Genomic DNA, 22,170 nt, shown 5'->3' with positions numbered 1-22,170 from the left:
GAAAGAGGGTGAGCGGTGCAACCAATTTGCATGATGCTGGCATGTGTGGACTCTCCCATGCATAGGAATGTAGACAATTAGATGTCATGTTGTGATTCGTACTAATCACTCATCTTACAAGCATACAGTACATGCAGGGAATATCCCACATTGAGTAAAGATCTTTGCCGAGGAATCCCGACTTCCCAGAGGGATTGACTTTCATGCCAAATACCTGTCAACTATGGAGTACAGTGAATCTGTTGATAGTGGGCGGCACAGCAGAGTGTGCCAGTGTCCTACGTAGAACCAGCATATCAGTGTGGCCCAGGTGTGTGCCGGAGGTGTTGATGTCATAGTGATAAGGGTAGTTGGGAAGAACTTCGTGAGCAACTCTTGCCTTATCCTAAGACATGTGAGAGATCCTTAGAATATGCATATAGACACAGATAGGGTAGGTAGGTAGGTAGATAGATAGATAGATAGATAGATAGATAGATAGATAGATAGATAGATTAAAGATAGGTAGACAGCTAGATAGTTGCTAATGAATCAGTTCTGACTTAAGGCAACCATTTTGCCCAAGATGTTATTTAATTCTCTAGGACTGCTTTATATTTCTTAACTGGTACTTAGCTGCAGTGGGGCTTCTCAACTCCCCAAAGGGGGAGCCTTCATAGATTTCCTGGGTGATGAAAACTGGTTACTTAGGCGAGAAAATGGATTACTTGGGCGACTTGGATAGGTGAGGATGCCTCATGGATAAAGAGAGAAAGATTAAATGAACTCCTAAATTGAGAGCTTTTGTCCAAAGCAGAGCGAAGGGCTCAAAAAAGGAACTCAACTTAATGTGAAGGGAATCTGGCCAGATGTTTCAGCTAAAAAGTGTCGCGGAGTCCTGGAGAATCAACCTCCAAGTGTGGTAAGCAGTGGGCTCTCGACCCTCGAAGTCTTAGTTTGGGAAACAATCATCTTAGAACTCAGAACCAGTTTAACATTCACCTCATTCTTTTCATTTCACCTCCATGTGCTTCTTTTGTTCCAGTTGATCTCTTTATTTACTCCCCACTTCTACCCCCCTTTTACACACCCTGTGTCAAGGGCTGTCCACACGCTTTTTATTGATGAAAAAAATAATTTTGGCACTGTAATAATGCTTGACCTCGAGTTACTGATATAGTAAGTAAATAAGTACATGATCATATTTGACCTTAACAATGATGTAGAGGATCTTACCAAGCATATCTCATTTGTAAAATGGCCAGGGCCTGAATAGATAACCTCTTAGGTTTCTTACAACTCTAAAATGTTATTATTGCATTATAAAAATAAAAGCAAAGCATCATCTAATTTAAATACTTGATCCACATAATCTTGGGAGAGTAAAAATTACTTAATTTACAGTACTTGGCACAAAAACGTCTTGAACTCTTAGTATGTTTGGGTAATTTAGAAGTTGTTAACAGAATGATAGCTTATTACTGGTCTATTGCCATGTTGAACTTACTTGTACTTTCAGTTGTACTCTAGATTTCTCAATAGCAGCACATATTTCTAGTCATGTTTAGGATCAGATTCAAAGTAGCCAATATGCTAACAAAATGTAAAAATTTATTTAAAAAAGAGAAAGAGGGAGCTTTTACCTCCTTGGAGTCTTATTTCTTAGGCTTGTTTCGTTCTATTTTAATACGTTAGTGGGTAAGATCTGTGGGACCATAATTTATCTTTTCCCTTTGTTCAGTTTTACTCACTGCTATGTACCATCCAACAAGAACAGAGCTTGGCATGGTGCCTGGCTATCAAAAAGAATAGCATCTGTGTTCTTAAAGACGTGTCTTCAAACAGCAGCGACGTAAATGAGACATCAAATATGTCCACCTGGAAAGAGCACACCAGCCTATGTGATCCAAGAATGCTAAATAACGAAATCCAAATCTGAAGGAGGGAAAAGTATCATAGCTTAAATTATGAGCACTCAATTTCCAGAAAGCCGTGGATGACAGCGGGAGCCCCAAACCCATCTGCAAGAACCCTGCATCGATTAAGGCTCTGGGGGATCCTGTCTGACCACAGTCGAGGCACGTGAATCACCGTGCGCCCTGATAGAGACTATTGTGAACTTGATGATGGCAGATAAATTTGGTACATGGTCATTAGATCTCCCTCCTGACCCATTTTGGATTTGCTCTAATCTTCAATATTCCCTGCTTTTTTTTCTCAATAGAGGCCTTTTCCTCTGGTTCATTACTATCATTGTATTGGTCTTTTTCTTCTTTTCAATTTTGTTGTTGTTTTGTTTTATTGTTGTTTGTTTGTTTTGAAGGGGGTATGTTTTCAAGGATAGAAAGCCTAAAATAAGCGATGTACGGAGAAAGTAATTGGCGTATGGCTTATCAGGGATGCAGGGACATGGAGGGGGTTGGCGGGAAATGAGGAGCAATAATGAATCCAGGGGAGGGGAGGAGGCTCTGGAACTGACTGTACTGATGCACACACAACTCTTCTAAAGTATGACTGAACCGGGGAAGCACGTGAAATCACTATTGGGAATAAACAACAAAAAAAGTTGACATGGGCATGTTAAATGAACAGAAACAAAGACATGTGGTGTGCTGAGTACACGTAAGGGATGAAAGCACGTTATTGGATTCAGAATTATCAGCACACGTAGAAGAAAACCATAGGAAAAGAAGTGTGTTTAGAACAAAAGAGGAACATAAATAGGTGAATATTTGTTTAGTGGATAAACAACAACACTGCGCCACCCCCTGCCACCTAGCTGATTCCAACTCACAGCGACATTATAGAGGCTTCTCAGGCTGTGAATCTTTACAGGAGTGAAGTGCTTCATCTGGATTTGAACCACCGACCTTGTGGTCTGCAGCCTAATGTTTACCTTACCTGATGGCATCATCAGGACTCCATTAATGAAGGAAGCTGCATATAAATATGTAAAATTCTGAAAATGTAAAATGGTTTCGCGGTTTTATATTGATTGTGTCCGCTTCCAAAATAATGAGTTTGGTATATTACATTCGCATTCTTAATATCTATGTTCCTTCCCTGGAAGGAGATTGAATTCCTGATCTTTGCCCAAGGCTTGTAGTAAATCCTGATGTAGCAGTTGGGAGAACTTTTGGCTTGCTTTGGTTAGTGGTACTTGAACAAATATTATCTAATGTATACTGTGTCCAACCGCAGCTTTAAGAGTCCTGCCATACTGCTGCTAATTCTCTTGCTCTTTTAAATAATTGCTGTCTGGTTGAGCCTGACTCACGGTGACCTCATACGTCTATGTTAGAGTACAGCTGCTCTAATGGGTTTTCAAGATTGAAACCTTTCCGAAAGATTTCACCCAAATCAGCCTTTGAGGGTGCTTGGATCGGCACCACTTACTTTAGTAGCTCAGTGCTCAAATGTTTTCCCATCCCAGGGACTCCCTGCGACCAGGTGTGTTGGCTTTCTCAGCCTGGGTGCAGACATGAGAGGGCAGGTGGAGAAGAGCTGGAGCGGAAGTGTAGTTGTCAGGTTGTAACATGAGTGGGAATGACCTGTAATTATGGAATTGCCAAGATGTTTCGGTGGTTGGTTGTTCTCTCACCCTAACCCAGAAAATGTGGGTGATGTGTAAAAGTTAGCACATAAAAATAAACTTTAAAAAGCATATACTTTGCATTTCTTAAGAAAGCTAGTAAGGCTGGATTACACTATACAGGAATGAGCCACAAGGTTTTCAAATGAAAAAATATCACCAGGCTTGATTTTAAGATTTTGAAATAACTTCTGTTCTCGCCTCTGTACCCAGATATGATACAGAACAAAACAAAACCAAAACAAATAAACAATCAAAAATCATCAATAGATGTTTGAATTAATGCAGGTTTAATTTTTATTTTACCTTTTTTAGGGTAGTGAATATGGATAACTATGGGAAGTAAATTTATGAGGATAAATGTCAGGCTTTGCAACAATATGGATTCATCTTAGGGTATATTAATTTTTCTTTTTTCATACTTCCAAAATTAATGGGGTGAGGGGAGCACAAATATATCAGATATTGGAATGCTTACCTAATAGCTGCTTCCATTTATCGTTTCAACTCACTGTAGATTTCCTGAGCTGTACAAATGGTTACCATGATTGACGTCAAACCATAAGGCTGTACATTTTAGTCCACTCAGAAGCACTTCAGAAGAAAGCTCTATTGATCTACTTCAGAAAAAACCAGCCACTGAAAGTCCTGTGGATTATAGTTCCACTCTAACACACATGGGATCACCATGAGTCGGAATTGCCACTGTCTTTATGGCCTCTAAGGAGGAGATTTTTTCGGAGAAAGTTATTTCACTTTTAATTTTATTTGAATAAATTAATTTTATTTCATTTTCTTCATATGCTCAATATTGAGTATGGTATATACTGATAATATTTATCAGTTCTAATTTAAACTTTGAATCCATTGAGTCAGTTTATTGAAAATTATTCCACATTTTCCTATCCAAGGCACAATCTAAATTCGTCTTGTACAATTTGGAATACCTTGTTATGCCTCCCCCCACAAGAGGCACAGCTGGTGGGAGGAAAGATGAGAGGCAGCATTGGCATAAACAGAATACATCCATTTCTTTAAAAGTAGCATTTTAGGTATACTTGCAAAGACAATGCTTTGATAGGAGGACTGTTTTGCAATGATAAAACATTTTTCAGGAAGTGATCAGAGACATACCAAAGTGACATGCCTTATATACTTACTTTTCCTGGATACTCACGACCTGTTGTAGGTACATAATTGCATGTCAATTTGAAGAAATATAAAAGTATAGGAGTTGTATTCATCTCCTCAATTAGGTCATCGCTGGATGGTACCTCCTTGTGGAAGTGACCTTCTTATACGGAGGGCCCTGGGAACCTCACCTTCTCTGTCTGCCTTCACCAGCCTGCTGACTGACTCTGATTGTTGCGAGAGCCCTGTGATGCACCTAATGCCGCCATTGTTCTCACCTGCACTCACCAACCTGTGATATTCCTGCATTCTGCATCATTGCTTGTGATTGTGTGAGTCTGAGGAGGGACTTATAGATGAGTACCAGACTTATGGACTTGAGTTGGACTGGCTGAGATGTTTTCTTGACATATAATTACTTCTTTGGGTCCTACAAAGAATAGTTCCTTTATGGGTCCAAATTTTTCCAGCTTCAGGTGCAAACCAATAGTTCAAAATTCAAAAAGGCCCAAATGACTGCTTTTCCCCCTCTTCAGTCTGCCAACAGCTCTTGAAGAACGTCTTTTCAAATGCAAATACCCTGAGCCCTGAAGGCACTGGGTGGGGCTTATCTCTTCTAAGCCTTCTTTGCAGGTATTTCCTACTAACCCATTAGCAGAACCAATTTAATGGCTGAAGGTAGTGGGTTTACAAACTCTATATTCATACATACTTTCCAATAATCACTTATATCTGTGATATAAGTGATTATTGGAAAGTATGTATGAATATGTATGTATGAATATGTATGTATGAATATGTATGTATGTATAGTTGCTTATCTGCAACAATAAGCAGAAAAGATCAGTATTTTCCTAGTGCACCCAGATCCTAACATGTTATTTTTTTCTTTTAAAAAAATCATTTTATTGGGGACTCATACAACTCTTATCACAATCTATACATCCATCCATGATGTCAAGCACATCTGTACATTTGTTGCCCTCATCACTCTCAAAACATTTGCTTTCTACTTGAGCCCTTGGTATCAGCTCCTCCTTTTTACCCTCCCTCCCTGCTCCCACCTCCCTCATGAACCCTTGATGATTTATAACTTATTATTATTTTGTCATGTCTTCCACTGTCCAACGTCTCCCTTCATCCACTTCTTTGTTGTCCGTCCCCTAGGGAGGAGGTTATATGTAGATCCTTGTAATCCATTCCCTCTTTCTACCCCACCTTTCCTCCACCCTCCTGGTATCACCACTCTTATCACCACTCTTATCACTGGTCCTGAAGGGATCATCTGTCCTGGATTCCCTATGTTTCCATTTCCTATCTGTACCAGTGTACATCCTCTGGTCTAGCCAGATTTGAAAGGTAGAATTAGGATCATGATAGTGGGGGAGCAGGAAGTATTTAAGAACAGAGGAAAGTTGTATATTTCATTGTTGCTACCCTGCACCCTGACTGACTCATCTCCTCCTCAAAACCTTTCTGTAAGGGGTTGTCCAGTTGTCTATAGATGGACTTTGGGTCCCTACTCTGCACTGCCGCTCATTCTCAATGATATGATTTTTTTTTGTTGTTCTTTGATGCCTGATACCCGATCACTTTGACACCTTGTGATCACACAGGCTGGTGTGCTTCTTCCATGTGGGCTTTCTTAAAATAGTATTCAATACTTTCTTATCTAAACTACCCTTTTTATATGCAACATGCCCTTAGATCTCTGGCTGCACTGAGGCAGGGTGGGGTCTTCTTTAAGCCATTGTGACAAAGCATCATGGTCTCAGTGAAGTTCAATGGGCATATTTGCTCCCTGAGCTCAGCACATTTACATGTATCAAATTCACTTTTGCCATTTCAGTTAGGGATAACCAAAGACAACTTTGGGAATCAAAACTTTCACTTCCCATGTCCTTTTCAGGAAAAAACATCCTAGTAAGCTGCATAGCCATATCTGACTTCCAGCTAGCTAAAGGAGAAAAACTACCATAAGGCAGAGGTCAGACAATCATCCACTCCCCGTCTTTATGATTTGTTTCTCTCCTATTCCATTCCCCAGGTACCATGTTCATCCAGGTTGGCAAGAGAAACAAATCTAGTGACACTCATCTAGATGTAAAAGAGCTTTATATTGACAAGTAATTATATATCAAGAAAACATCCAACTCCAGTCCACGAGTTTGCTACTAGACCATACAGTCACAAGTGATACCGCAGAATGCAGGAATATCACAGGGTGGGGAGTGCAGAGTCGTGCGGATCCAATGGCAGTGATAGCAGGGCTCTGGCAACAATGAAGGTCAGCCTGCATGAAGGTGAAGGCGGGGGGTTGGGTGGGGGGACTGGCCTCCATAGAGCTATATATCTTTGTCACAACTCCAAGGGAGGTCTTCAGGCTGTAACCCGATTGACAGGTTAAACTCCATCCATATTTTCTTACAGGTGCCATGTTGGCATGAAAAACTTAACTATCCTACCACCTAGGTCACAACTCCAGGTTTGTTCGCCATACTCTAAAGAGCCCTTGTGGCTAGTTGTTTATGCATTGGGATACTAGCTGTTAACCAAAAGGTCAGCAGTTGAAGTCTACCAGCCACTTTGTAGGAGAAAGATGAGGCATTTTTATACCCTCTTATAGCCTCCGAAACTTGATGGTCACTATGAGTCAACAAGGGGCTCAGTGGCCATGAGAATTAGGGACTGATTTCATTTTGCTCACCTCCACCTTGCTTCAATCATCCCTTAAATCAAAGCCTAATTTCCCTCTTTTTGATACTCTGGTGTAGTAATAACAACAATCAAACACAAACCAAACCAACTTCTAACCCAACTCGCTCATAGAATAGGAACAGAAGAGACAGATAGAATGTAAGGTCTCCTGATCCACCATTTCAAGTATGTAATTAAAGGTTCTTTCCATCTTTTTCTTTGCAAATTTTAAGAGTAATTGCTGACCACACTTTCCACTGAATATGTTATTTTCCACATTCCATGACAGAGAAATTCGATTGTCCTCTGGCCCTTAAGAGTGAAGAACCATTTCTATGGTGCCCTGCATTGCAGTAAATTGTTTACTATGGCTTTTCCTAACAAAAGAACTTAGTTTTCCTAATGGGTCTGGGGAAGAAGGTGGGGGAGGATATTGATTGGATTATATGATTTAGCTGTGAATGGTTGTCAAGCTAATTGTGATTGTCATCCTGGTGAGTATGAAATGATCCATCTCAGAAACAGGAGGGAAGATTTTACTAATGGTAAGAGAGAAAAGCCAGGTGTGAACTGTGTTCTTTGGACCCTGAGATCCTTGTGCCCGAATCTCATTGATCCAGGAGGTAATATTGACCCAAAGGAATGATAGAGGAGCAGCAGCAGCAGAACCAGGAGCTAGAGCATGAGACAAAATGGTTAGCTTCCCAATCCATATAGTAGGTAATTTTGAGTGCCTCTGGGCAGGAAGCTGGCTTGTGGAATTGGTGCCTCTGGGGAGCTGGATTGGCCAACACATAGAGCTAGAACTGAGTGCCTTTAGGGTTGAATCTTAAAGGGCAGTGGCATGCCATTTGGGTATTTATTGTAAGCCCTAAAAGAGTTTTGTAACCTTGCCTGCCTGCAGGCACACCAAAGATAAGGGTCCTGACTGATTTGGTAAAGTGAAACTTTTTATTATGGCTCTTCTATCCATGACTCTATAACTACTACCAAATGATTGGGTGGGATTATAGAAACAGGTTGTGTTTAGTTCAGCTTAGTTGCCGTCCCTGTGGCTATAAAGCAGTGTCTCAGAGGCAGAAAGTGGGAGAACTATCATGACCATCAAGAAAGAGCCTGCAGTGGGGCACATTTGAGTTCTTTGTCTTATGTGGTAGAGGCTGAGACCAGAGGCAGCAGATGTTGAAGGAGCCACACTGAGACCAGAGACACCAGATGTTGTAGGAGACAGCACAAAGGAACCAGACTGAGACCAGAGACACCAGATGTTGTAGGAGACAGAGCAAAGGAGCCAGACTGAGACCAGAGACACCAGATGTTGTAGGAGACAGAGCAAAGGAGCCAGGCTGAGACCAGAGACACCGGATGTTTTAGGAGACAGAGCAAAGGAGCCAGGCTGAGACCTGAGGTACCGGCTGTTTTAGGAGACAGAGCAAAGGAGCCAGGCTGAGACCAGAGACACCGGATGATTTAGGAGACAGAGCAAAGGAGCCAGGCTGAGACCTGAGGTACCGGATGTTTTAGGAGACAGAGCAAAGGAGCCAGGCTGAGACCAGAGGTAGCAGATGTTGTAGGAGACAGAGCAAAGGAGCCAGGCTGAGACCAGAGGCCAAGGCAAAGACACCACGTGATCAGAAACAGGAGCAATGCTGGGATGAGACAGTGAGGTAGAGAGGTAGGGCAGCTCCCTGGCCCATGGGGGCAGAGGCCCAGGGACCATGTGGCTAAGAGACTGAGGCCTGGAGAGAGAGACTTGACTGAGACTTGAGTTGGCTGAGGAGAGGTGCAACTGTGAACCAAGGACTATCCTTACTGTTTACGGATCCTGATTTGTGTTAACCTGTTAACTTCCATAATAAACTCTTTTGATTGTAAATATTGCCTGTGAATTTTGTGCGGTCATTGCAATCTGAACAGTAAGTTCAGATTGAAGCTGAAAAAGAACTAAATCAAGTGCATGAGATCCAAAATATGACCTTGAGGACAACCCACCTGAATTTTGAGAACATCTCAGAAATAGACTTAATGCACTGAACACTAGTGAAAGAAGACCTGAAAGGAAGACATCAAGAATATTTTAGCCAAATTCATAGACACTCATATGTGTAGAAAAAGCTTTATATATAAGAGCAATTGACTATTGAGAAAGCATCCCAGCCCAGTCCAGACCAAGTCCATAAGTCTGATATTAGCCCATATGTCCAGTACAAAGTAAAATTCCTCTTCAGACTCAATGCAGCACATGCAATGATGCTGAATGCAGGAAAATCATGCTACTAAGTGGAAAATCTTGTGGATCCAGTGGCATTGTAAGCATCTCAGCGCTGGCAGGGGTCTCCATATGGCTCTTTCAGCTCCAGGGCTCTAGCATAACTCCATGTATCTTCTCAACAGGAATGTCTCCCAGAGAGTGTCAATGTCCCGCCTCCAGCGAGCTAGTTATCTCCTTAGCGCCTCCAAATGAGGTCATCAAGCTGCAACCTGATTGACAGGCTAAACTCCACCGCTTCATTCTTAGGTCTCCAGTTGACAGCAGATTATGTAACAACCACATTATCCATGAAGAAAGTAAAAGGCCATTAAAAAGGTAAGAAAGGATGAAAAGATCAAAGTATGTCCAAAGACACCTTGAAACTTGTTCTTAATCATAGAGTAGCTCAGGACAATGGGAGAAATGATGAAGTCAAATTGCTGAACAGAAAATTTCAGTGGTCAGATCCAGAAGACAAAGTAAGAAAATGAAATGTACAAAGAACTAGAGTTAGAAAACCAAAAAAGAAAAACCCATTCAGCAGATCTTAAACTGAAAGAACTCAAGAAAAAAATTCAAGTTTGAGGTGCAATATTGAAAGATTATATAGGCAAAATATTGAACAGTGAAAGAGCACTGAAGGAAAATGGAAAGACTACACAGTCATGCTACCCAAAAGAACTAGATGACATCCAACCATTTCAAGAAGTATCATATCAGCAAAAACCAATAACACTGAAGAAAGAAGTTCAAGCTGCACTGAATGCATTAGCTCAAAAGCAAGGCCCCAGGAGATAATAAAATACCAATGGAAACATAGCTACAGCCTAATGAAGCACTTAAATCACGCACTTATCTGTGCCAGAAAATTTGGAAAACAGCGACCTGGCCAACTGACTGGAAGAGATTCATATTTGTACCCATTACAGAGAAAGATGATGTAACAGAATACTCAAATTATAGGACACTACCATTGTCACTTGCAAGTAAATTTTTGCTGAAGATGATCCAACAATGGTTGCAGCAGTATATTGACAGGGAGCTGCCAGAGGTGGATTCAGAAAATGACATAGAACAAGGAATATCATTGTTGATGTCAGATGGATCTTTGTTGAAAGTAGTGAATACCAGTGTGACAGTTACACAATCTGATGTCAATTTGAGAGGATTTTGAGTGAAGGGGTAGAATCTGGCCTGTCAATCAAGATATAACCAATGAGGCCTCTGTGTAGGCATGGCCTTCTCCTAAGAATTCTGGGAACTCCTGTATTTTTCCTCTTTGGAGACGGGAGACAACTTTCTCTCTCTGCTCACTCCCTGGGAGACACTCTACTGACAAGACACATAGTGTTACACCCTGGGAGTTGGAGAAGTCACATGAATCTACCCTGATGCAACCAGACCTCTCGAGCCAGAGAAGCCATGTAGAGACCCCTGCCAGGGTTGAGATGCTTACAACACCACTGGATCCACAAGACTTCCAACCCACTGGCCTGTGATCCTCCTGCATTCAGCATCATTGCATGTATTTTGTGAGTCTGAAGAGGACTTTATAGATTGGTATTGGACATATGGCCTAATATTGGACTTATGGACTTGATCTAGACAGGGCTGGGACCTTTTCTCAATATTCAATTGCTCTGGTATATAAACCTCTTCTTATATACATATGAGTGTCTATCAATTTGTTTCTATAGTCTACCCACAGCCAGTTAGTCTAGACCAGTGGTTCTCAACCTTCCTAATGCTGAGACCCTTTAATGTAGTTCCTCAACCATAAAATTATTTTTGTTGTTACTTCATAACTATAATTTTGCTACTGTTATGAATAGGGCGACCCCTGTGAAAGGGTCATTTGACCCCAAAGGGGTCGTGACCCACAGGTTGAGAACCACTGATCTAGACTAACACGCCCAGAAAGTTTACTTACATTTCATTGACTATGCCAAGACATTAAACTGTGTGGATCATAAGAACTATAGATAACCTTGAGTAGAATGGGAGTTCCAGAACACTTCATTGTGCTCTTGTACATGGATCAAGAGGCAGTTGTGTTAACAGGGACTACTAATAGAAATAAACCAATAATTAAAGCAATCCCATTATAAGTCCATTTCTCTTACATAGGCAATATCAAAATATCATTTATGTAATAGATAATGTTATGTTTTATTTACAGCAGGAAATTCCCAAGGAAGACAACTAATGCACACTGAAGAGAAAGTCCAAGAGGCACATTTCTGAAATTTAAAAATTTTAACAGTTACTATACTGTAATTCCTTCAACTCACATGGGCTGCCAGGTCCAAGGTCAAGGACGCAGACAGCTGAATCTTCCCTCAGGCACGGCAGACAGAGACTTCCCACAGGCAGCAGACAATGGTGGGTTAGCCACAGTCAGTAACTCAGGAGCTTAGTGAGGCAGACCCTGGTGAATCTGGAACTCAAACAGAACAGGATCCACCAGCCTCAAGCTCAAGCAATGTATGTACCAGCAGTGTGGCAAAGCAGGTCTTGAAGGAGTCTCAAGTTCTAGCAACAGGATCCATGGGTTGGCTTGACCCACAGGTAGTGTAGCACATAGGTTGAGGCAGAGAACTAGCTAAAGCAGCATCATGTTGGTCTGATCAGCAGGGAGCAAGAGAGAGGGGGATGGACCTTACAGAGCCGTGTATCTCATTGCCCTTCAATCAAGCTGTGACCTGATTAAAATCCCCCCACATGTTCCTATTGGCCTAGTTGGCATGATAAATCTAACTATCACATTTACTTTAATTCTTATAATAACCTAGATTGTTGACAGGATAATCCCTATTTTAAAGTTGTAGAACCCTATATACAAGAAAGTTAATTATCATCCTAATGCCAAGTCTATAACCCTTTTACCAGGAGGGTCCAAAAATATTGTGGGGAAATCCCATTGTGTTTTTATGCCATTTTCCCACAAACTTTTTATATCCTTCTATATATAGTCATAAATAAGTTTTGTGAAAAAGATATAATAAAATAAGACAGTTCTTTAACTGGTAGTCTATAAACTCTGGCAGTCAGCCAGGACAATCTGAGTAGCAGTGATTGTGCCAGCTCTGTCCTGGAATTATCTTCTTCATAAGCCTCTGGGGGCGAGTCTGGAAAGCACAGTTAAGTGAATACTGTGCCAGCCATGCCCGAAACAACCTAGGTTGGACGTGTATGTCGAAAAAAATAGAATATATACTCTCGCTCAACTCACTGCCATCGAGTCAATGCTGACTCATAGTGACCCCCTGTAGGTTTCTGAGACTGTAACTGTTTATGGTAGTAGAAAGCCCAGTCTTTCTCCCTCAGAGCTGCTGATGGTTTTGAAATGCTGACTCTGCGGATGGAAGCCCAACTCATAACCACTAAATCATCAGGGCTCCTAGTAGATACTGGGATAAGTAAAAGACGTATTGCTACTAGGACTCCAGCTCATATCACTGACCTTCCCACACACCTTCCGCTAACAGTTGATTCCGACTCATAGACACCCGACAGGACAGAGTAGAACTGTTTCTCGCTGCTTCCAAGAATGTACTCTTTACAGGAGCAGATATCCTCATCTCTTTCCTGCAGAGTGACTGTCATTCAAATATATTTTTCTAAAACAAACAAACATTGACTTTCAAGGGGATCTTCTAGGCTAGTTAAATTTAAGGGACAGAAATCAGCTCTGATGTTTATGACAACTGCTATTTTTTTTGGGGGGGAGGGAGTTGTCAAAGGAGCGATGGTGATTGATTGTCTCAAAGCAAACATTGTGACCATGGGAGGTCATGAAGAAAATTTTAAGAAAATTGAAAGCAACATTGATGAAGACATTGCTCTAAGGAATTTTTCCATCACGACTCTGCCTGCTAGAGATTTTGTTGTTGTTGAAAACTGGACTTCCAGAGGAACAAAAAACTCTATCTTGGACAAAATACAATGAAAAATTCCCCTTGGAAGCAAAGATGGTAAGACTTCATCTTGTGCACTTTGGATATGCTACCAAAAAAGACCAGTCCCTGGAGAAGGACACCATGCTTGGGAAATTGGAGGGGCAGCGAAAAAGAAGACCTTCGACAAGATGGGTGGGCACATTAGCTGCCACAATGGCTTCCCTAAACCACTTGTGAGGATGGCGCAGACCTGGGCAGTGCTTCGTTCTGTCATGGATCGGATCGCGATGAGTGAAACCTGACGTGACGACCCCAACGACCACCACCTACCCCCATCTAGAAGACAGCACTCGTCTCGCCTCTCAAGGAACTCAGAGTAAAAGGATAGGACTTGCATGTCTTGAGTGTGCACAGAATTCTTCCGAGAAGGATTATAGAGATGGAAACATTGCCTTTAGAAGTATATTGTCTTAGGTAGAGGATATGTTGAGGGACAATAGTTTTATATTTTTATTAAATTATGGTTTTCTATGATGTTTATAGCAATACTTCTTATCCTTCAACAATGTTCCATACTGACTGTAGTTTCAGACAGGCACTGTTGTTCTTGGAACATATACCGACAGGTAAGGTGTGGGGGCTGCTATATTGATTTTTACTTATAATGATCACTTGTTACAGATTAGGTTTTATAGGTTATATTGTCACAGAAGCAGCTCACCCAGTCTTTCTTCCACTGACCTGCCAGGTAGACTAGAACTGGCCACCTTTTGGTTAGCTGCTGAGAACTTACTCTTGGAAGTACAGTCAGAATGCTCCTGAAAGGCAAGAATGGCAAGGCTTTGTTCCCCGTACCGTGGACCTGGTGTCACGAGACCAATCCCTGAAGATGGACATCATGCTGGGTAAAGTAGAGGTCCAGTGAGAAAGAGGAAGCTCTTTGACAAGATGGCCAGACACAGTGGCTTCAACAATGAGCTCAAACAGAAGAAGAATGATGTGCTTGGCACAGGACGATGTAGAGGTTCCTTCTGCTGACTCAATGGCGCCTAAGATAGAGATAGGGCACAGGTTCTCAGCCTTCCTAATGCCATGACCCTTTCATACAGTTCTTCATGTTGTGGTGACCCCACCCACCATAAAATTATTTTCATTGCTACTTCATAGCTGTAATTTTGCTACTAGTATGAATCGGGTGACCCCTGTGAATGGGTTGGTCAACCCCCAAAGGGGTCGCGACCCACAGGTTGAGAACAGCTGATTTATGGACACTGAATATTTTTTTCTCTCTTGGCTCAGCTCCAGCCCTTAGGCAGTGGTCAGGGGACAGTTTCCACTCGAAGGAATAATCAGTTTATTTCCCTCTTCACTGTTGTTTTTTTTTAACTGGGTTTGGGGGCTAGTGTCAATCCTTCCACTAATAGTCCAGATTCCGAGTAAGGTGTGAGAGAGTGACTGTGGCTCGGGCTTGTGCAAGCATTCAAAACCAAGCACATGGACTTGATAGCTTTTTGCCTTTTTGTCTCTTCCAGGTTATGTGCCAAGTTCAACAGGGGAAAATAACCAAGGGCTGGTGATATAAATTAAGGGAATGACTATTGGAATGCACGCTGAAGCTAACCATTAACCAATAACCATCAGGTTGATTTTGACTCCTGGTGACCCCAGGTCTCTAAAGCTGTGTTAAAAGTCCTTTGGGTTTCCTAGGACTGATTTTTCAGAAGTAGACAGGCAGGCTTTTCTTCCGAGACACCTCTGGGTAGACTGTATCACCAGCATTTGGTTAACAGGTAAACACTTTAACCAATTATACCACCCAGAAACTCAATCCTGAAGCCAGCGACTACCAGTAAGCAGGATAGAGTCCAAGGGCTCCAAGGATCAGGGGAGGTAAAATCCCAGAGAAAAGGGACAGCCCACAGAAAGGTGTGCTTGAAAATTGCCTGTTAGTGAAATGAAAAAAAGACTTCACAAAAAATTCATCAGAGAATTATTTTATTACGAAACACATCGTGTCAATTACAAAGCAACATGTACATTTTAAAAGTGCTCACAAAATAAATTAAAACCATATTCCATAAATTAAAAAATATATACATCTTAGCTGTAACAAAACTACTTATTCAGGATCTGCTTCCCGAATAAGTATTTCATTAGGAAATTAAAAGTGAAAACTTGGTTTAGGATACTTTCACAATATTTGGCTAGACAATTCTCTCCAATTAATTCATTATGTTTAAAATTATTCGCACAACTATTTTGCTTGTATTTTCCCTTTTGTAAATTGTTAGGGTGGGGACACATTGATTATCATTACTTGTGGAAGATACACTGGTTGTTTTAACTGACGGAGGCTTAGGGTTAAACTTTTCCCCTTTTTTAAGGGAACTCTTTCCTCCTGTAAATACATTGGTAAATTCTTCCTTGAGTAAGGTTTATGCAATTCCAGCTGAGAATTAGTGCCAAGAAGCCAGTGGCCTGGTCATCTACGTTACAGACGGCTCCCTGCATTGCTTTGGTGCTTAGTTGCCCTCACGTTGCTGACTCAAGGAGGAGCCCATGGAAGCCGAGTCTCGAGTCTCTTCTTCACAAGCTGGGCCCCTTCAGAAGGAGGTCTCCAGGCCTGTCTCCCAAGGGCCGCTGGGTGTGCTCCAAATGACAGCCTTGGGGTTGTGAAGTAGTTGACTGCTTAACTGTGTCACCCAGGGGCGCCGTTCTGCATTGCAAACCTCTATCTAAACACAAATATAAAAGAATGAAAGAAGAAGTTAAGAAACTTTTCTATAGTTAAAACCAAAACCAGAAAACTACTGGCGATCTTTTCATATGTCAAAGTTATATTTAACACTCCTGTTACCTAGTAAAGACGATTTAAGTTTCAGTCATGAAAGACGAATTTCGTTCACTTCAAATGTCGAATGAAATGGCGCCACAGTGCCATTAGGTCAAAGACTTTTTCCTGACATCTTCGTGACTTGACTTCTCTTTTACGCTTCTTAATTTTCGGGGTATTATTTACCTGTGGAATAGGAAACAAAAGAGTCTAATTCAGCGGTTCTCAACCTGTGGGTTGCGACCCCTTTTGGGGTCAAATGATCCTTTCACAGGGGTCTCCTGATTTATAACACTGGCAAAACTACAGTATGACGCAGCAACGAAAATCATTTTATGGTTGGGGGGTTACCACAACATGAAGAACTGTATTAAAGGGCCATGGCTTTAGGAAGGTTGAAAACCACTGGTCTAAATGAATTTTCACTATCTTTAATAATTTTTGTCTTCTCTCTGTGGAAATCCATCTTTCAATGTGTCCCATCACTCGTGCCTAATGTACATCCAGATATGTTTTCTCCAGGGGATGTCCCTCTGTTCCTCTCTCCAGGTACTCTTGCCTTAAGGCTAAGTACCATTTCTTTCACAAAGCCTCTCCCAATTGCTAAGAACTTTCCTCTGGAAACTCTCCCAGAGTGTGTGAGAGTGTGTGTGTGTGTGTGTGTGTGTGTATGTGTGTGTGTGTGACTATCTTGGCACTCACGAACATGCTGCTTTTATTATTGCATCATAGGTATTACCCATAACACTGAACACATAAGAAATGCTCACTATTTAGTGAATGACTAAATATGTCAATAAATCAGTGACTTAATTATCTCCCTGGTAAGCTCCTGAGTTCCTCAAAACCAGGACCTATCTTTGGCCTCTTTACAGACATCATTGAGTAAACCTATTATTTTATTTGGACCCAAAGTGAGGCCCCTATCCAACATTCCCATATATGCCATAGACTCTCAAAAGTCTTATTAAGAAGAGCATACACTTAGAAAGCAAAAAGCAAAATAAAAGATTCCAGTCAGCTTTTGGTGTCTTCTTTCACTTGCACGGCTTTTAAGCGCTGTAAGCCTGGGCCTCAATGATACAGCCATCAGACTCATTGTGTCTAAAGGGTTACTAAGCCAACACTTGCACTGCGAATCTACCCAATCGTGACTAAATATTGGTATTGCTAGTCTTTCCCTTTAAACTTGAAGGGGAGCCAAGATAAATTACTCTAAACATGCTCTCCGGAGCCTGTGCAATATGTTGTTCTTACGTGAATGAACTTCGTCACCGTCACCAGACTGGCCAGCCTTTCCATGATCAGGAGGCATAATGCCAAAGAGATTTCTCATTTGACTGTCTGATGCGGTTTCCAACTCAGAACTCTCTCAAACCAGATCAGTCCTGCCGGTGCCAGTTCTCAAGCCCTGAAATGTGATAGCCGCTTCTACTCTAACACAGCGTTCAGACTCATAGGGTTTATTTGGTTAATAAGCAGAGACCATCTCTCTCTGCACTCAACTCACTTTGTCTTTCTTAAATTTGTCATCCAAATACAATGCCTGCTTCATGTGCCTGCTGAAGCAAATATTTTTTGAGAATTTGATACGTGCAAGGCAAGTTTCAATAAATCCTTAATCCTCACACATGCCCTATAGGCTCTTTATTGAAACCCTGGAAATGTAGCGAAATACGCACTGGGGAGCTGACTTGCAAGGTCATCAGTTTGAACCCCCAGGCTGCTCTGAGGGAGAAAGATGTGGCTGGCTGCTTCCATAGGATCTTAGAAATCCCGGGGAGCAGTTCTATCAGGTTCCTCCAGGTCGCTCTGAGTCAGAATGGACTCAATGGCAGTGGGCTTGATTTGGATTCATGTGATCTTTTCTTTTAGAAATCAGAGGCAGGCAGCCAGTCTCTGGCATGACATCAGGATACAAACACATACAGTCCTGTCTGCCTCCTTGGAAGTGCCTCTCAGCAACCTGAAGCCCCCCTCCATAAATTTCCTGAAAGTATTTACTGAAGTCAACCTCAATACCAAGAAATGGGCTTCCTTGACGTTCACATGTGATTACTTTCCTTAATATATTCTTTCCTAGCTTTCTCTCAGGTACGACTTTCATTTGTCTTCTTGAACTCCTTGATATCAGGTGCCCTTTTTACCACCTGCCACGCCACCCCTGCTTTCTCCATATTTAACGTCCATACTCATTCAGATGGCTGTAACGTCACATACAAAAATCCATTATGCAAAAGTGGGGCTAGACCACCCAGAAGAGGAACGGAATAAAGTCCAGGGTAAGGACTGAACGTACAATGAGCATTTTCAGAAGAAGTGCACACCAATGGAGCGATAAACCCAAGCAGTACTACTCAAAGTCTGGAATGGAGAACAATCTTGTAAGGGGCTCCATTCCAGGGACGGTGCTCCTGAAGGCTTGGAGGGGCTCCTGGAAATCCACACTTTGCACAATCACCGTCCAACTGATACAACATGAATAACAATCTCAACACGACTTCTGCACAAAAGTCCCAGTGACCTTGAGTATCTTAAGGAGAGAGTCCGGGTCTTACCTGACTGGCCTCGTAGCCAGGGCACCGCTGAATCAGGGTCGCCCTCGTTTCAATTGCGAAGGCTTCCGTGGCCAGGGAAGGGCAGCCAGGTACGCGATTGAAGGTGTAGTTCACGATCAAATTCAAGCACCCGGAGTCCTAAGACGAGGCCAAGTTTAGGAGAAAGTGCCAAGAACAGAGAGAGAGCCAAAGAGGCCGCACGGGGGAAGCGGGGGCGGCCGGGGAGGAGCCGGCGACCAGGTGAAGTAAAGGAGGAGGCGGCCCCTGGCGCGCGCGGCGCGGGGAGCCACCGCTGGGGGCAGGAAGTGGGGGCGGAGCGCGCGATCGGAAAGGGTGGGCGTGGGGACGAGGGGGGGCAATCGCCGGAGCTGTTAAGGGGTGGGGCGCCCGGCGCCCGCTGGCTCCGCCCAAGTGTCTGAGCCGCGGCGACGTCGGGTGCGGGGTTCCACTGCCGGGAGACGGCAGCCCAGACGTCATTTCTAGGTCCCAGATCCCCGTTGCCCTTCCCGCGCCATTGGCAGAGAGCTCTCCTCCCAAGGTCGAAGGGAAGCGACTTCGGACGCCGGGCACAGCCTCGGAGTTCTCCGCTGGCCAGCGCGGGCCGCCCGCCTCTCCCCCTGTGCCGGGACCGCGCCACCCACTAGAGTGCCGCCGCCGCCAGATCCTGCCCCTCGCGTCGCCTGCGCCCCGCCGGAGAAGCCCGAAGCGCGACCGTCCTCCTCACCTGATTGCTGCAGAACGTGTGCTGGGCCGGGCGGGACTGGGTGATTTTGCTCTGGATGCAAAGGGGGAGAAAGAATGCACGTTAACGACGACCAGGGTAAAGGCTCTAAGCCCGGAGGGGGAAATCATCCTTAGTTCCTCCTAGATTTTACGCGTCACGTTTCGGGATAGGCACTTGTGTTCTGTGCATCTGGTCTTTGACATTGGACAAGCTAGTGAAGCGTTAAAAGTCTTCAGATGGTGCTGGCTGGTGTTTTAAACTGGACGTCAGAAGGTCCAGGACCCAGATGGGGACCTCCGCGCAAGCGGGCACACCTGCACTGATGACGAGGGCCTTAATGCCAGTCTGTGGATGCCGGATGACCCCATCTACCCTGTAGCCCTTCATGCATCTCACACAAGCACACTCCATCCAGGCATTAGAGTAACTAGGAAAAACGATATCCACTGTATATTTTTAAAACCTTAGGTTCACCATGCTTCATCATAGCATCCTTAGCGCAGCTTTCCTGAGCTGCCCTCGCTTCTTAGCACTTAGCTCACAAGATGTCACTTCTCTCTTTCTCTCTCCCTCCCTCTCCTCCCTCTCCCTCTCCCTCCCTTTCCCTCCCTCTCCTTCTCCCTTCCTTTCCCTTCCTTTCCCTCTCCCTCCCTCTGCCTCTCCCTTTCCCTCTCCCTCCCTCTCCTGTTCCTTCTCTAACCTGAAGCAACACTTTAGACAAGACTAGACATCCTTGGTGGAAGGCATGGTATCTATAGGGCCGATATGAGTCAGAACCAACTGGATGGCAGTGGGTTTCGTTTATCAATACCTACTCCTCATCAACTCATGCACACTTAGAATGCACCACATTGTAGAATGTAAGTTTTAGTTCAGAAGGAAATAATGTTTGATGAGGCTTAGAAAAGTCCTGACAAAACAATGGCTCATGACTTCCCCCCGAATTATTATTCTTTCCTTCAATGTTAAATCGTAGGGTCTGTGCGTGCACGCCTACTCTTTCAAGACAATAAATTTGCTTTTTAAAATTGCGTACTTACCTCTTGTACATATTTCTCCAACTTTTCTGAGATGACATTCGTATATTCCCGTGCAAAATCTCTAAAGTCACATCTCGAGAAGTTGTAGGCTAGCACCAGCTCCACCAGTTGCAAGATGAAGAAAATCTTGAAAACACCTGATAGAACAAATAATAAGGTGTCAGGCAAGGCACTTGGAAACCTCCTTGCACCCTGCTTTCACAAAAACTCTCTCCACCAAGGCAGGATGGCATCTAGGTCTCCAAGGCCCAAGCCAGGCTAATATCCCTAATTCCCAGAGAAGGCTCATATTCACCCATGCTGTTGCCTTAAGCTGGAGTCTCCCTGATGCTCCTGAGCTGTCTGGCTCCACATATATAATACCTATACGCCTACGGGCTATTTTCCTCTAGACCAATGGTTTTCCTTGATGTCACTATTCCTTTAGAGAACTCTGAAAGGAAAAAGTAGGACCGGCCAAATCTACGGAAATTTAATATTAGTAAAATTATCAGGAATTTCCTTTACCATCCTTAAAAAAAAATCCTTGCCCTAAATGGAACCTACTGCCATGTAGTAATTGACTTTACAGGATGAAGTAGGAACTACCCCATGGGGTCCCCAAAGCCAAAATTATTTTACAGAAGCAGATTGTCACCCATGGTAAGTGGGTTCGAACCACTGACCGTTGGATTAGTAGCCAAAGCTTAGACTTTGTACCACCAAGGCTCCTATAACTTCATGTGTCTGACTGTGCTTTAACTCCTTCAGGACATAGAGGGTCTACCACAGTTTCCTGACACCAGGGCATAGTGGGAAACTGGTATCCAACTTTTTGTGTTTGCTGCTCTTTGGATGGGAGTTGGGGGGGGGATGTACTAGCATCAATCTAAAGAAACAGAACTTACTCCACCAACACCAACAGCAAAGACTCCTTGGAACGTCTGTACCTCCATCATCGTATCAGGATCCATATTACCTCACACATTTATTTGTCCCCATTTAAGCCAAAATTATTGAAGACGCATGGTTTCAACAACAACAGCGGCAAAAATAAAATCAAAAGCAAAGCAACTGATAATTTGGGCTTAAAAGGGTTAAGACTCAGGTATCCTCACATTCATCCTGTCGGGTCTATCTTTCTCCCACAGGACAATTTCCAGGAGGGGCGTTTTGTGGTCCGGAAAGAAACCGTGGGAACCAGCAGACCCTCCCAGGATCATCCTGTGCGCTGTCAAGCACTCGCTTGGACCACTTTCAGCAAGGGGCCCCCCTCCTCCCTGGCTGCGGAGACACACACAGGTGCTCCTTTATCCAGATGCGCCCTAGGTGGAAGCAGCCTGAGACTCGTGGTGCTTCTCCACGAGGACGTAAATGTGTAATCGTGACCAGGGAGGGTACCAAGCTGACGTGAAGGAAGGAACCTCTAATGGGTCTCACCCGAAATTACTTTCCAAAGCGCCCTTCTCTATTTTAGGAAAGGAGCG

General features: G+C 43.2%; 1 protein-coding gene across 1 annotated transcript; it reads right to left on the bottom strand.

Moving 5' to 3' along the window:
• Positions 1-16,451: 16,451 nt before the first annotated feature.
• TSLP (thymic stromal lymphopoietin) lies at positions 16,452-21,657 on the bottom strand. Its single transcript, XM_075542673.1, has 5 exons — positions 21,592-21,657; positions 20,705-20,896; positions 19,665-19,715; positions 18,941-19,078; positions 16,452-16,568 (listed from the first exon to the last, which is right to left on the bottom strand). The coding sequence occupies exons 1-5, from the start codon at positions 21,655-21,657 to the stop codon at positions 16,452-16,454; spliced, it is 564 nt and encodes a 187-aa protein (XP_075398788.1).
• Between the last annotated feature and the right edge of the window lie 513 nt (positions 21,658-22,170).

Source organism: Tenrec ecaudatus, chromosome 2, assembly GCF_050624435.1.
Source record: "Tenrec ecaudatus isolate mTenEca1 chromosome 2, mTenEca1.hap1, whole genome shotgun sequence".
NCBI lineage: Eukaryota > Metazoa > Chordata > Mammalia > Afrosoricida > Tenrecidae > Tenrec > Tenrec ecaudatus.
Note: the sequence above shows the minus strand (reverse complement) of the source record. Positions and strands in the feature narration are given on the sequence as shown.

Bases quoted from the DNA above. Each gene is read 5' to 3' on its own strand.
- TSLP (XM_075542673.1), bottom strand. From the start codon at position 21,657: ATGGATCCTGATACGATGATGGAGGTACAGACGTTCCAAGGAGTCTTT. The intron at 20,897-21,591 runs GTAAGTTCTGTT...TTGTGAAAGCAG, and splicing joins TTGCTGTTGGTGTTGGTGGA to GGTGCAAGGAGGTTTCCAAG. The intron at 19,716-20,704 runs GTAAGTACGCAA...CTTTGCATCCAG, and splicing joins TGGAGAAATATGTACAAGAG to AGCAAAATCACCCAGTCCCG.